This window comes from Haematobia irritans, chromosome 5 (genome assembly GCF_050003625.1).
Source record: "Haematobia irritans isolate KBUSLIRL chromosome 5, ASM5000362v1, whole genome shotgun sequence".
Taxonomy (NCBI): domain Eukaryota; kingdom Metazoa; phylum Arthropoda; class Insecta; order Diptera; family Muscidae; genus Haematobia; species Haematobia irritans.
Genome location: NC_134401.1, coordinates 17,275,015 through 17,290,343, shown reverse-complemented (window position 1 = coordinate 17,290,343; position 15,329 = coordinate 17,275,015). Strand labels below are relative to the sequence as shown.

Sequence of the window (15,329 nt, the reverse complement as noted above, 5' to 3'; positions counted from 1 at the left end):
TCGTCATTTCATTTGCCTTTTTGTTTTTCTTCCTCCGCCATTATCGGGCACCCATATGATGTGGATCCTGCTGAGTCCTCGTAGCTCACAATTTTGAATTCCAATACGGTTCATGATCGAGCCGTTAGGTCTGCTATTGCCCCTGACCTCAGATTATTGCTAATCCATTTAACACATTCTCGTGTATATTCTGTGAGACATCGGTATCAAATGTTTATATTATCTTCTATAAAATAAGAACTCGTGACAAAATTGTATTGTATTGGCATGCAAATGAAATTTCCGCTAGAGGTGCATATCGCCCTTTAGACAAAATATTTGATTTATTAATTATCGAAAAAATAAAATGATGTATATTTACACTATAATTTTATTATATTAATTATGCTTCTAGTTACAGAATATTAGTTCTCCTACACGGATGAAAAAGACTGTTTTTCATATGTTTGGCTATAAACATTATATGTTTGGAACACAAATTTTTTAACACAATATTTTTGATTGCAAGCATATAATGTTCATAAACTAGCATAACATGTTTGAGACATATATGTTAATATGTTAGAACATATTATGTTTGGGACATAAAATGTTTGTAAATATAATATGCGTGGATGCAAACATATATTAATTTAGAAATAGCCTATAAACATATATGTGTTTAGTAGCTTGGAGCGCTATTTAACAGGGAGCGATATTGAATTAAGTTGGTGGTTGTTGCTTGTTATTACAAAATTAACATTTTATTTTTCCTTGGGCAATTGATCAAATACTTCTTTGATCCTTACAAACTGTGTGGTCCGCTGTTCGAATCCCCGTCCGGCAAAAGGTAAAATTAAAATAAAAAAAAAATTGAATAATTTCTTCTACAATGTTTGTATTACAGAAAAAGGTGCTAAGAACTAAAAAATCTTGTGGGAGTGAGAAAGATGTCGGGGAATATACAATTGGGCAGAAACAAAATTTTGAGCATTCAGGTCGAAAACCTATGTTGTTAGCACCTATATTACCTGTTTATTTTCATAATTCATTATGATTATAAATATATAAATAAATAAAATTTTGAGCACAATATTGTTTGGGAGAATTTTTTTTAAGCATATAATATTTTTGGGTGCAAAATGCTTCCAAACATATTATATGGTCACATAATAACATATTGTTTTTTGGAAGACAACATTATTGAATTTGGATGCAAAAATACAAAATGTTTGGAACTTAGACTACCCAAACATATATTGTTTAGACCAATATGCTTTCAAACATATTATATATTGGTAGAGATCAAACATATAAATGTTTGGACAATACCCAAAAATGTATATGCTTGAAGCAAAATATGTTTGGGAGTATATGTTACAGAAGCGATTTTTTGTGAGGGTGTAGTTATAGAATATTAAAGCCTTAAATCAGTAGATGCTAATTAGCAAGCGATGTTAATTACATCTAAGGTCATTACGAATACACTGTTGCATATATATTATAAGCCTATTAAAAATGCAATACTCGTAAATAAGTTTACCAATAAGTATTTATCTACTATAAATATTTTGGTTACTATTTCTATAATGTAATCGCTCAAAGGTTGAATGGAATCCAAACTCTGGGCAAACATCACATTATACACTACAGATTCCCATTAACATATATTGCAAGCTGTAAGCGGTTTTTAATAAAAAATAAAATCCCAACACACCTTGATTTCCTCATTACCCCCTTTATCCCTTTCAATTACAACCAGTAGCTGCTAATACTAACAAAATTATGAGTAAATATTGACAAATTTCTATCGTAAATTTGATGCACTGCTATAGAACCTACATACATGGCACATAATGAACAATTTACACATTTTGTTATCATTGCACTTAGGAAATTTTAAATAATTTATATTAATTGGTTAGCTTCCTAAGCAAGCTTAAAACTAAATTATCCGTTTCCAACTAAACGGATAATAAAAGCAAAATGGAAATGAATATTCTAAACACCAGCTGAATAATCAACTGAAATCATTGGCAATATTTTTTTATGGGGTCATCGACGTATTACAATCCCTAGATGAGACGATAAATTTACATTAGTATAAATATCGTAAAATAGTCTAAAATATAAATAATCGAATATAACTACCATAAATCGTTGAGCTTTTCATTCTTAATAACTTATGAAACGACGACCAATGAATAATAGACAAGAAAAGTATCACAAAAAATTTAAAAAAAAACCATTCGTAGTGAAATAATAGAATGGTAGAATAGAAATAAAATTTTGACAAAATTTTCTATAGAAATAAAATTTTGACAAAATTTTCTATAGAAATAAAATTTTTGACAAAAATTTCACTATAAAAATTTTTTGGCAAAATTGTCTATAGAAAAAATTTTTTGGCAAAATTTTCTATAGAAATAAAATTTTGACAAAATTTTCTATAGAAATAAAATTTTGACAAAATTTTCTATAGAAATAAAATTTTGACAAAATTTTCTATAGAAATAAAATTTGGACAAAATTTTCTATAGAAATAAAATTTTGATAAAATTTTCTATAGAAATAAATTTTTTGACAAATTTTTTATAGAAATAAAATTTGGACAAAAGTTTCTATAGAAATAAAATTTTGACAAAATTTTCTATAGAAATAAAATTTTGACAAAATTTTCTATAGAAATAAAATTTTGACAAAAGTTTCTGTAGAAATAAAATTTTGACAAAATTTTCTATAGAAAACACATTTTGGCAAAATTTTCCATAGAAATAAAATTTTGATAAAATTTTCTATAGAAATAAAATTTTGTCAAAATTTTCTATAGAAAACACATTTTGGCAAAATTTTCCATAGAAATAAAATTTTGACAAAATTTTCTATAGAAAAAATATTTTGGCAAAAATTTCTATAGAAAAAAAATTTTGCAAAATTTTCTATAGAAATAAAATTTTGACAAAATTTTCTGAAGAAATTAAATTTTGACAAAATTTTCTGTAGAAATGAAATTTTGACAAAATTTTCTGTAGAAATAAAATTTTGACAAAATTTTCTTAGAAATAAAATGTTGACCAAATTTTCTATAGAAATAAAATTTTGACAAAATTTTCTATAGAAATAAAATTGTGACAAAATTTTCTATAGAAATAAAATTTTGGCAAAACTTTCTATAGAAATAAAATTTTGACAAACGTTTCCATAGAAATAAAATTTTGACAAAAGTTTCTGTGGAAATAAAATTTTGACAAAATTTTCTATAGAAATAAATTTTTTGACAAATTTTTTATAGAAATAAAATTTGGACAAAAGTTTTTATAGAAATAAAATGTTGACAAAAGTTTCTGTAGAAATAAAATATTGACAAAATTTTCTATAGAAAACACATTTTGGCAAAATTTTCCATAGAAATAAAATTTTGATAAAATTTTCTATAGAAATAAAATTTTGTCAAAATTTTCTATAGAACTAAAATTTTGTCAAAATTTTCTATAGAAATAAAATTTTAACAGATAATACTAGTTCGACTCAGAATTTCAGAATTGATGGAACAAAACCTGACAAATGGGTCTTATCGACATGTACTAGATTTGTAGGGATCAAACAGAAATTTTTGCAAAAAAAAAAACGCTTTTTAGAAACCATTGTTATCAACGTATATAGACATCAACAATAGCTACACGTTTCTGATTTGTGTCAACATTTTCCGTGTTGAAAGCTAATCTATTATCATTTTATAATATATGTTTAGTTCGCCTATTTAGTATTGCCATAATGGCCCACTGTACATCTCGAACACTCTTCCATTGATGGGTGCGATGTAAATGAAAACATTTAAATAATTTTCCAAAATATCTCTTCCTGCTTTACAACATTTTAGTAGATATCGCTAGAGAAGACACATGTGTAACAAACTTGGGTGTGATTTTTCGATGGTATTGTGCTCTTATGTTTTAATTTTTGCTTATTTACCAAACAATTATCATTCGAATAGATGGAAAAACGTGTTATGGAAATTGTCCAATCTTTTTTTTTTTTTTTTTATAAACGATGTAAAATTTTATTGAATAAATCATATAAACTGGAGATCTATATAAATTACATGTGAGAATAGATCATGAATTAAATTTGAAATAAAAGGAAGAGAGCACTTGGAACAAAATCCAGAACGTTCTTGGTCAGAAAATTACTTTTGCATTATGAGAACACGGCATTACCTCTATTGTTGTATGTAACCAGATTTATCGACGTTAGTACAATCTGTATATAGGGCCGGTATGTACAATTAAAAAAAATTTGCTTTGTATTCCGATAAAGCACGGTATGAACCTCTAGCGGAAATTTCGTTTGGGTGCCAATAACACAGTTCTGCATTCAATTTCTTATGGGAGCAAAATGTAAAAAATCTTTAATAACTCCTCATGGAATATTCGTTAGCAACTATGTACGAAATTACCGCTAGAGGTGCATACCGTTTCGTTTGCATGTTAAATGTTATATGTTTCCTACATCCATAGGAAAAAGTCTGTTAAAATCAGCAGTCAGTTGCTGCTATTATACTTTTGTAAGTAATAATCTATCGGAAAATAGTTTTTGTAAAGGGTGATATTGGCAACACTGGTGTAAACAGCTAATGCACGGTTCGTGTTTGGTTTCACTGTCAAACGTCTTCAGTTTGATTTATAATTTAACCATGAATCGTCTCACAAACGAACACCATTTGCAAATTATCGAATTTTTTAATCAAAATGCGTGCTCTGTTAAGAAAGTTTTCGCGTGCTTTTGATGGATATTTGTGTTCAGGACAAAGCTCAATTTTGTTTCAATGGTTACGTACATAAACAGAGAGTCAAAATTTGTCCAAGCGGATGGACTATTTGAGGCGCAGTCTCGGTCAACATTTGAATTAAATAATGACCAAACATTAATTTATTGGACCGTACTATCGATTCATACATTTTTTTGACTGGAGTTTTTTTTTTGAAAAAAAATCTAAAGCTTTTTAAAAATCACGCTTTACCTCATCCTTTTGTTAATTTTATAATACGCTAAACACTGCAAACCCATCTGCTTTTTCTGAACAAACACCTCTTCTGAAAGATACTCGAGCATGTCAATAATTCACAATTGTCATATGCTTCTTATGGTAGAAAATGTAAACGATCGATAACATCGTCTTAACGAAAATTCCGCTAGCAAAACAAAAAACTACACATTTCTCAAGGACAACAGACAATTCGTAAGATGTGTATACCGATTGAAAAAAATATGTTAGTATTTTATAACCGGAATTCTAAGACACGATATTATCGATTGTTTTCATTTTCTTATTGCTCGAAGATGCTTAAATTTTTACTATACATACAGCCATGTATGCAGCTTTGTGAAAAATACCAAAAAGTGTTAGCGTTTTATAACCAGAATTCCACGAGTGTTATCGACTGTTTATATTTATAACCATTTTATAACCAGAATTCCATGATTGTTGTCGACTGTTTATAATTATAACCATTTTATAACCAGAATTCCACGACTGTTATCGACCGTTTATATTTATAACCAGAATTCCACGACTGTTATCGACTGTTTATATTTATAACCAAAATTCCATGACTGTTATCGACTGTTTATATTTTCATTTTGCTGAAAGATGTTTAAGCACCTATAGCGAAAGTTTTACTATATAGAATTCATGTATGCAGCTTTGCGAAAATTCCCTTTGCATTCCAATAATTCCATTTTACGATGAGTTTCTTTTGGGAGAAAATACAAACAGTCGATAACATAGGCTTCTCGAAAATTCCGCTTGCAAAAAGCATATCAAATATACTTAAGCACAGCAATCAACTTTTTACGATGCACAAATCCTGGTATGCAACGTTTGCGAAAAATTCTTGTTACATATCGATAACGCAGGTTTCTCGTTATGTTCTTATGGTGGTAACTGTAAAAAATCGATAACTATCTGTCTAACAAAAATTTCGCTATGCATTTCTCAAGGGCAACAGACAATTCGAAAAATGCGATCTTAAGAAAAATTTTAGCATTTTTTAACCAGAATTCTACGACACGATATTATCGCCTGCTTTCATTTTCATATTGTTGAAAGAGGCGTAAGCGCCTCCTCTATCAAAATATTTGCTATCCATAAAGCCATGTTGCGAAAAATCCCGTTGCATCCAATTAATACCATTTTCTCTTGAGTTTCTTATGGGAAAAAATGTAAACAATCTATAACATTTTCTTATGGAAAAATCCAATGCATTTCTGTCCAAACACCTTTTCTCAAAGATACTTAACCACATCTATCGAAATTTTACAATGCATTAATTCTGTTATGCAGCGTTTGCGAAAAATTCCTGTTGCATGCGATCATTTATCATATGCTTCTTATAGGGGAATATGTAAAAAATCGACAACGCATTCCCTAACGCAAACTCCGCTGGCAAAAATCTCTATGCCAGAGAATGAAGCCGCCGAGTCGCGCCGCCGATTTTAGTTGCCGCCGACCCTGTTTTCCCAGTCGACGCCGCCACCGAATATGTCGACTCATCTCGACTCAAATTTATCCGCCAATTAATCAAAAATATCGATTTAAATCAGAAAAATGTATATAAAGGGTGATTTGTTAAGAGCTTGATAACTTTTTTTTTTAAAAAAACGCATAAAATTTGCAAAATCTCATCGGTTCTTTATTTGAAACGTTAGATTGGTCCATGACATTTACTTTTTGAAGATAATTTCATTTAAATGTTGACCGCGGCTGCGTCTTAGGTGGTCCATTCGGAAAGTCCAATTTTGGGCAACTTTTTCGAGCATTTCGGCCGGAATAGCCCGAATTTCTTCGGAAATGTTGTCTTCCAAAGCTGGAATAGTTGCTGGCTTATTTCTGTAGACTTTAGACTTGACGTAGCCCCACAAAAAATAGTCTAAAGGCGTCAAATCGCATGATCTTGGTGGCCAACTTACCGGTCCATTTCTTGAGATGAATTGTTCTCCGAAGTTTTCCCTCAAAATGGCCATAGAATCGCGAGCTGTGTGGCATGTAGCGCCATCTTGTTGAAACCACATGTCAACCAAGTTCAGTTCTTCCATTTTTGGCAACAAAAAGTTTGTTAGCATCGAACGATAGCGATCGCCATTCACCGTAACGTTGCGTCCAACAGCATCTTTGAAAAAATACGGTCCAATGATTCCACCAGCGTACAAACCACACCAAACAGTGCATTTTTCGGGATGCATGGGCAGTTCTTGAACGGCTTCTGGTTGCTCTTCACTCCAAATGCGGCAATTTTGCTTATTTACGTAGCCATTCAACCAGAAATGAGCCTCATCGCTGAACAAAATTTGTCGATAAAAAAGCGGATTTTCTGCCAACTTTTCTAGGGCCCATTCACTGAAAATTCGACGTTGTGGCAGATCGTTCGGCTTCAGTTCTTGCACGAGCTGTATTTTATACGGTTTTACACCAAGATCTTTGCGTAAAATCTTCCATGTGGTCGAATAACACAAACCCAATTGCTGCGAACGGCGACGAATCGACATTTCACGGTCTTCAGCAACACTCTCAGAAACAGACGCAATATTCTCTTCTGTACGCACTGTACGCATTCGTGTGGTTGGTTTAATGTCCAATAAAGTAAACTGAGTGCGAAACTTGGTCACAATCGCATTAATTGTTTGCTCACTTGGTCGATTATGTAGACCATAAATCGGACGTAAAGCGCGAAACACATTTCGAACCGAACACTGATTTTGGTAATAAAATTCAATGATTTGCAAGCGTTGCTCGTTAGTAAGTCTATTCATGATGAAATGTCAAAGCATACTGAGCATCTTTCTCTTTGACACCATGTCTGAAATCCCACATGATCTGTCAAATACTAATGCATGAAAATCCTAACCTCAAAAGAATCACCCTTTATATCTGTCCATAAAGCTCGAAAAATAATTGTATAATTAGAAAAGTAAATTTGTTTGTAAGATTGGTTGTACAACTAATCGCATTACCATTCGAATAACATCAAATTGATTTTATAATGTATAATTGAGCGCCGCCGGATGGACAAATTTATATCGGCCGTCAAGCCGCCGCCGCCAGAGGCAAAATTTTGGTGTCAGCCGCTGCCGACAAATATGGGTCGGATTCACTCTCTGGCCTATGCATTTCCCAAGGGCAACAGACAATTCGCATAAGGTGAATACCGATCTTAAAAAAAAGTTTTTAATCAGAATTCAAGAAACATTATTATCGATTGCTACGTTTTCGTCCCATAAAAACGCATAGCAAACTGTATTATTGTATTGAACACAAAAGTTGCATTAGATGTACATTCCGAGCTTCATAATGGAAAGCTTTTCAAAATCTATTTCTGTAACGGTCGTCTGTGGCATGTGTTTAGCTGTGTTCATTATCGATAAAACAAAATAGCGATAACTTCTCTCGCTTTTAATTTATCGATATCATATGTCATTTTCAAGCACATGTCATATTTGTTATTGTTTGTTGTTGCTCAATAATATCATCTCCCAATTCTGGAGCTAGAGGAACCTAATACTGATTTCTTTTTTTTTGAATTGAATAAAATAAAACCATGCCAACCGAGGAAGAGGTACGTCAGAAACAATGGACAGAACAAGAACGTCTAGAATTGGCCGCTAAAATGGATGCTGAATTGGATGAATTCATCAATGGTCTGGAAAAGAAAAGATACGAAGAAGGATGGCCAGAGGATCGATGGCAAGAGGTGAGTGCACAAAAAGAGCAAAAAAGATCTTCAACAAAATGCCAATTTCATTACCTTACAGGAAATGGACAAACATCCCTTTTTCATGAAAAAAGAACCACAACCAGGAGATGAAATTCATCCTATGTTTGAAGGTTTACAAAAGCTTAAATACGATCCCGAAGAAAATACATGCGAGGAATTAGCTCTGAACTACAAAGAAGATGGAAATTTCTATATGAAACACAAAAAATTCCGTATGGCTGTATACAGTTTCAGTGAAGGTCTTAAAGCTAAATGTGAAAAACCGGAGGTGTTGGCTGTTTTATACAATAATCGTTCGGCAGCACAATACTTTCTAAAGAACTATAGGTAAATATATCCATGTATATAACATAAAGGCAAAAGAATATGTGGCGAAGTGATTTCAAAAAAAAATATGTAAGGCTACTATTACTGAATTGCATTGGACGAAGAAATTAAGGTTTTATTCAATTCAAATTTCTAAGGCCGCCTTTAAATTCCTTGGGGGTTTAAATATGCTGATCTACTACTATTTTTCTGAATGGCATTGGTTGAAGGACATAGAAATTTTCTCCAGGGGTAAACCCAACTCAAATCAAATTGCTAAGGCCATCTTGGAATTCCTGGGATGGTTTTAAATATTCCAAGTGTTGCTTACCACTAACAAGTCCTGAATTAGTCAGCTTCATTTCCTTTACATATACAAGCTCCTAAATATAAAAACAAAGTATTTTGTTGGCAAATAATTCCATTCCATTTTCTTTTCAGATCTTCCCTGGCCGATGCTCAAAAAGCTTTAGAATATAAACCTGATTATGCCAAAGCTCGCTGGCGAGCTGCCCAATGTGCCTATGAATTGGAAAGATTTGATGTATGCACTGAAATTTGTGAGCAAATTCTTGAAAACCATGTGGACAATAAAGACGCACAAAACTTGCTGAAAAAGAACAAAGCCAAAAAACTAGACATAGAGCGTAACAAACGCAAAGAAGTTGCCCAACAAAAAAAGAAAATACAACGCTTTCAAAATCTAGTGACTGCTTTAGAGGAACGTAAAATTAAATATGATGATATCAAACCGGGTGTATCGATAACAGAGGAAATTTTAAGACCTAAACTATTGCCATTAGAAGATTTTCCTGTTCATTTGGATGAGGATAATAAAACTTTAATGTGGCCAGCGGCTTTTTGTTATCCAGAATTTTTGTACAGTGACTATCAACAACAATTATCGGAAGAGGCTACGTAAATATAAGAAATCTTAGATTTTATTTAAATTTCTTATTGAATATTGAGTTTATTTTAGAATGTTGGATGTCTTGGAATCCTTATTTGCTGAACCTTTGCCTATGGACAAAAATTCGAGCTATGGAGTGGATAAAGTCAATGTCTACTATGAAAATCGTAAAGTTGGTTGTGTTCACAAAGTAAAATTGGATAAAACGATTCGACAGATTTTGGAAGAAAAAAGGTAAATATTGGTCTCAACTTAAATGTGTTTCTTTTTAATACGCTTAATTTTTCAGCTTTTTTGTGACCGGTGGTTCTTTGTTATTTTACATTGTGCCTAAGGATTCTCATATAGAACAGAAATTTATACATGAGGAACGACGTGGCTTACTGAAATAGTTTTAATAAAATGTAAATAACACATAAAGAAATTAGTTTTTTAATTCGAAAAAGAAATTGAATGCACACAAGGCACATTTTCTCAAAATTTTATTTCTATAGAAAATTTTATCAAAATTTTATTTCTATAGAAAATTTAGTCAAAATGTTATTTCTATAGAAAATGTTATTAAAATTTTAATTCTTTAGAAAATTTTGTCAAAATTTTATTTCCATAGGAAATTTTGTCAAAATTTTATTTCTATAGAAAATTTTGTCAAAAATTTTTTTCTATAGAAGATTTTGTCAAAATTTTATTTCTATAGAAACTTTAGTCAACATTTTATTTCTATAGAAAATTTTGTAAAAATTTTATTTCTATAGAAAATTGTGTCAATATTTTATTTCTATATAAAATTTTGTCAAGATTTTATTTCTATAGAAAATTTTGTCAAAATTTTTTTTCTATAGCAAACTTTGTCAAAATTTTATTTTTATAGAAAATTTTGTCAAAATTTTATTTCTATAGAAAATTTTGTCAAAATTTTATTTCTATAGAAAATTTTATCAAAATTTTATTTCTATAGAAAATTTTGTCAAAATTTTATATCTATAGAAAATTTTGTCAAAATTTTATTTCTATAGAAAATTTTGTCAAAATTTTATTTCTATAGAAAATTTTGTCAAAATTTTATTTCTATAGAAAATTTTGTCAAAATTTTTTTTCTATAGCAAACTTTGTCAAAATTTTATTTTTATAGAAAATTTTGTCAAAATTTTATTTCTATCGATAATTTTGTCACAATTTTATTTCTATAGAAAATTTTGTCAAAATTTTATTTCTATAGAAAATTTTGACAAAATTTTATTTCTATAGAAAATTGTGTCAATATTTTATTTCTATCGAAAATTTTGTCAACATTTTATTTCTATAGAAAATTTTGTCAAAATTTTATTTCTATAGAAAATTTTGTCAAAATTTTATTTCTATAGAAAATTTTGTCAAAATTTTATTTCTATAAAAAAAAAAATTATTTCTATAGAAAATTTTGTCAAAATTTTATTTCTATAGAAAATTTTGTCAACATTTTATTTCTATAGAAAATTTTGTCAAAATTTTATTTCTATAGAAAATTTTATCAACATTTTATTTCTATAGAAAATGTCAAAATTTTATTTCTATAGAAAATTTTCGTAAAAATTTTATTTCTATAGAAAATTTTGTCCAAATTTTTTTCTATAGAAAATTTTGTCAAAATTTTATTTCTATAGAAAATTTTGTCAAAATTTTATTTCTATAGAAAATTTTGTCAATTTTATTTCTATAGAAAATTTTGTCAAAATTTTATTTCTATAGAAAATTTTGTCAAAATTTTATTTCTATAGAAAATTTTGTCAAATTTTTTTTCTATAGAAAATTTTGTCAACATTTTTTTCTATAGAAAATTTTGTCAAAATTTTATTTCTGTAGAAAATTTTGTCAAAATTTTATTTCTATAGAAAATTTTGTCAAAATTTTATTTCTATAGAAAATTTTGTCAAAATTTTATTTCTATAGAAAATTTTGTCAAAATTTTATTTCTATAGAAAATTTTGGTAAAATTTTATTTCTATAGAAAATTTTGTCAAAATTTTATTTCTATAGATAATTTTGTCAAAATTTTATTTTTATAGAAAATTTTGGCAAAATTTTATTTCTATAGAAAATTTTGTCAAAATTTTATTTCTATAGAAAATTTTGTCAAAATTTTATATCTATAGACAATTTTGTGAAAAATTTTATTTCTATAGAAAATTTTGTCAAAATTTTATTTCTATCGAAATTTTTGTCAAAATTTTATTTCTATAAAAAATTTATGAAGTACCTCGTTGCAAAACAGTAAAAAATCTACCATTCTTGATAAAAATCTACCTACTGTGGCAACCGTGGGTGAATGAAGGTCTTAAGCTACCGCTTACTAACTTGTTGGTCCTCAGATGAAGTTTAGAGGGAATCCACGATCCTTTCTATACAAGAAGGATTGTAATAAATTTTCTTAGACAGATTTTTTTTTTCAAAAATATCAAAGCACTTTATTACTATTTTTTGAATGAAGGTCTTAAGCTATCGCTTACTAACTTGTTGGTCCTCAGATGAAGCTTAGAGGGAATCCACGATCCTTTCTATACAAGAAGGATTGTAATAAATTTTCTTAGACAGATTTTTTTTTCAAAAATATCAAAGCGCTTTATTACTATTTTTTTTTTCATACATATATTTCTGTAGATATTTTGTTTTGTACAATAAGTAAGCAAAAAAATTTGCAATAAATTTTAAATCGGAAAGCTTTCAATATGTTTATATATATATATAGAAATGATTGTGTAGATTATAAATTATGTTGATTAATTTCATATTGAGTTGAATTTCTTATCAATCAACTTACATGTCTTACAAAAAATTTGGTGGTATTTTCATTATTGTTACTAGTATATGGAGCAAATATTGTATAAGTCTTTTTGTTTAATTGAGAATTGTAGTAATATTTTTTTTTTTTAACTATTAAAAACTTATTTTAACATAATTTAAATTTTTCATTATTCTAGAAAAATATAAAAATATTAAATAACTAATATCAATTATCGTATTTTTTATAACCTAAAATGAAAGGAAATGAAATCGCATTTGCAAAAAAAATAATTATCGGTGTAGAGTTTTGAGTCCCCTATAAGCTGTATATTCCATAAATATTGTTTTAGTACATTACTAATTTTAATGGACATAGAATACCCGGAAATATGTTAGTATAACCTATAGAACCTTGTTGTCCTATTGTCTCCTTTATGATGTTAAAAAACAAATTTGGGGACCATTGATTGATAAATTCTGATGTGAGACTCAAAACATCCACGGATACTTGGCATAAAATTTTACGATTATAAGCAATTGTTTCATACATTTTTTTCTTTCTTTAGTTTGTATATTAAAGACATATAATTAACATATGTAATATTCGACCAAGCCGAATGTTATTTTTGCATTAAAATATATTATATTTAGTTTTTCCTTTGCAAAAAACACATTTTTTAAAATAATTTTACATTAAAAATTTTTTAATTTTTTGATATGTTTTTTTATGTTTAAAAAGCGTATTCAAATTCGAAATTTTGCAACGAAAATCGTATAAAAAGTTATATTCAACAAGCATAATTAATAGTCAACAATATCTTCTTAGTTTTAATTAAAATGAAATTTAGATGTATATTTATATATAATTACATACCAGTCTATGATTTTTTTTCAGTTTAGGAGAATAGAATTACTGTCAGGTTCTAGCTGTTGAAAAGAAAAGTCTATATTTTTAAATGTCAATTTGAAAAATTGTTTATGGGTTTCTTAAAAACAAGCAGCAGTTGTTTAAAATTTTATGAAAACGATATCAAAATTTTTATTTTTAATTATTTTTCTTTTTATAAAATATTCATACAAAATTGTTCTTTTTTCGTAGTATATGGATTTTTTTTTTTTTGAATTTCTTCTTCCAAAATTTTCAACATTTCTCCCAAACGATATATAATTGAGCTTTAGCTATTTGAACGTTTTATATATTTTTTTGTTATCATTGAGCTTATGTATATATAAGTTATGTATAGCATTTCAAGCCGAAATTAATATAGATATGTTTTATTTGCTTTAATAAGGCTAGCTAATGTAATACAAGTAGGTATACAATACTGATAATTGTTAATTGACTTAACTAATAAAAATATAAAAAAAATCACAAAAAAAACTGTTAATAATAGTTTACAGCTATTTGCACTACATTCACACAAAAAAATATTTTTTGTCTTCAAACACGAAATTAATTGATTCAATTAATTTTCAATTGAAATGTGTTCAATCACAGAAATGATAGTATCAATTAAAAAATTAATTGATCTATTTAAAAAAATTAATTGATCTATTTAAAAAAAATTAATTGATATTTGACCATGTTCCCAAATCCACTTCCAGGTGAATGTGAATCAATTCCACGATTTTCGTGTCCTACAATCCACTTTCACTGGAATTTTCGTGAAATCAATTCACTTGCAAAAGTCTTGGTGAAAGTTGAATTATGTCCAAGATGGGTGTATTACCGGTTAAAAAAAGTACTCGCGTAAAAAATTTGAAATGTTTTATATTTAATACATGAGTTTTATTAAAACTGCGTCATTTTTAATGAAAAAAAAAAATATAATAAGTCTATTGATTCCACTTATTTTGATTTCCGCCTTAGTGAATTTTTGGGTGATTTGTGCAACCCAGCTGGTTACAGAAAAGTTCAAAAAAGAGCGTGGAATTAAGAACACCAAATTTTCACCTTCGTGGATTTGACGTGAATAATGGAAGTGGAATTGAAGTGGACATCAGAACATGGGTGATTATTAATTTTTGTGATTGATTTTCGTTTCAATTAAAAAATTTTGTTGAATCAATTAAATTTTTAATTGAATATTTTTTAAAACTCAATTGAGACTTCAATTGGATATTTTTTCGTGAATTTTTTTCTGTGTTTTAATAATCCTAGCAGGTTTAATAATATTATTATTAATTAATTAAATCTATCATCACTATGTAATTTCTAGATTATTTTGAGTTAAAAATTACGCCGGAGCCATATTTACATCTGGATATATAATCCCACCAAAAACATCGTAGCCAACACAGCAATGAAAATATTCTTTTTGATCTGTAAGTGGTGGAAAATTGGCCCAGAAGCAATGCATTTTACATGAACTTGTCACAGGGCGAAAGTCATCGTTTTAGGGCATCCGCTGTATTGAATTCTTATTAGTTCTTCAGATAAAATGCCATTTCAGATTTAATTAAAAAAATAGGGAAACAATTACAAAAATAAAATTTTTTCTTAACATTTTCAACTTTTATATCTTCAAGATTTTTTGAATAAAACAAGCCAACATTTTATCGCAAATTCTAAATTAGATATAAAATTTGCTGTTATTTTATAT

At 28.4% G+C, this 15,329-nt stretch overlaps 1 protein-coding gene across 1 annotated transcript; it reads left to right on the top strand.

Moving 5' to 3' along the window:
• The first annotated feature begins 8,474 nt into the window (after window positions 1-8,474).
• On the top strand, window positions 8,475-10,390 carry Dpit47 (DNA polymerase interacting tpr containing protein of 47kD). The gene is made up of 5 exons (XM_075312374.1): window positions 8,475-8,726; window positions 8,788-9,077; window positions 9,498-9,974; window positions 10,036-10,200; window positions 10,256-10,390. The coding sequence occupies exons 1-5, from the start codon at window positions 8,574-8,576 to the stop codon at window positions 10,356-10,358; spliced, it is 1,188 nt and encodes a 395-aa protein (XP_075168489.1). The 5' UTR covers window positions 8,475-8,573; the 3' UTR covers window positions 10,359-10,390.
• The last annotated feature ends 4,939 nt before the right edge of the window (window positions 10,391-15,329 follow it).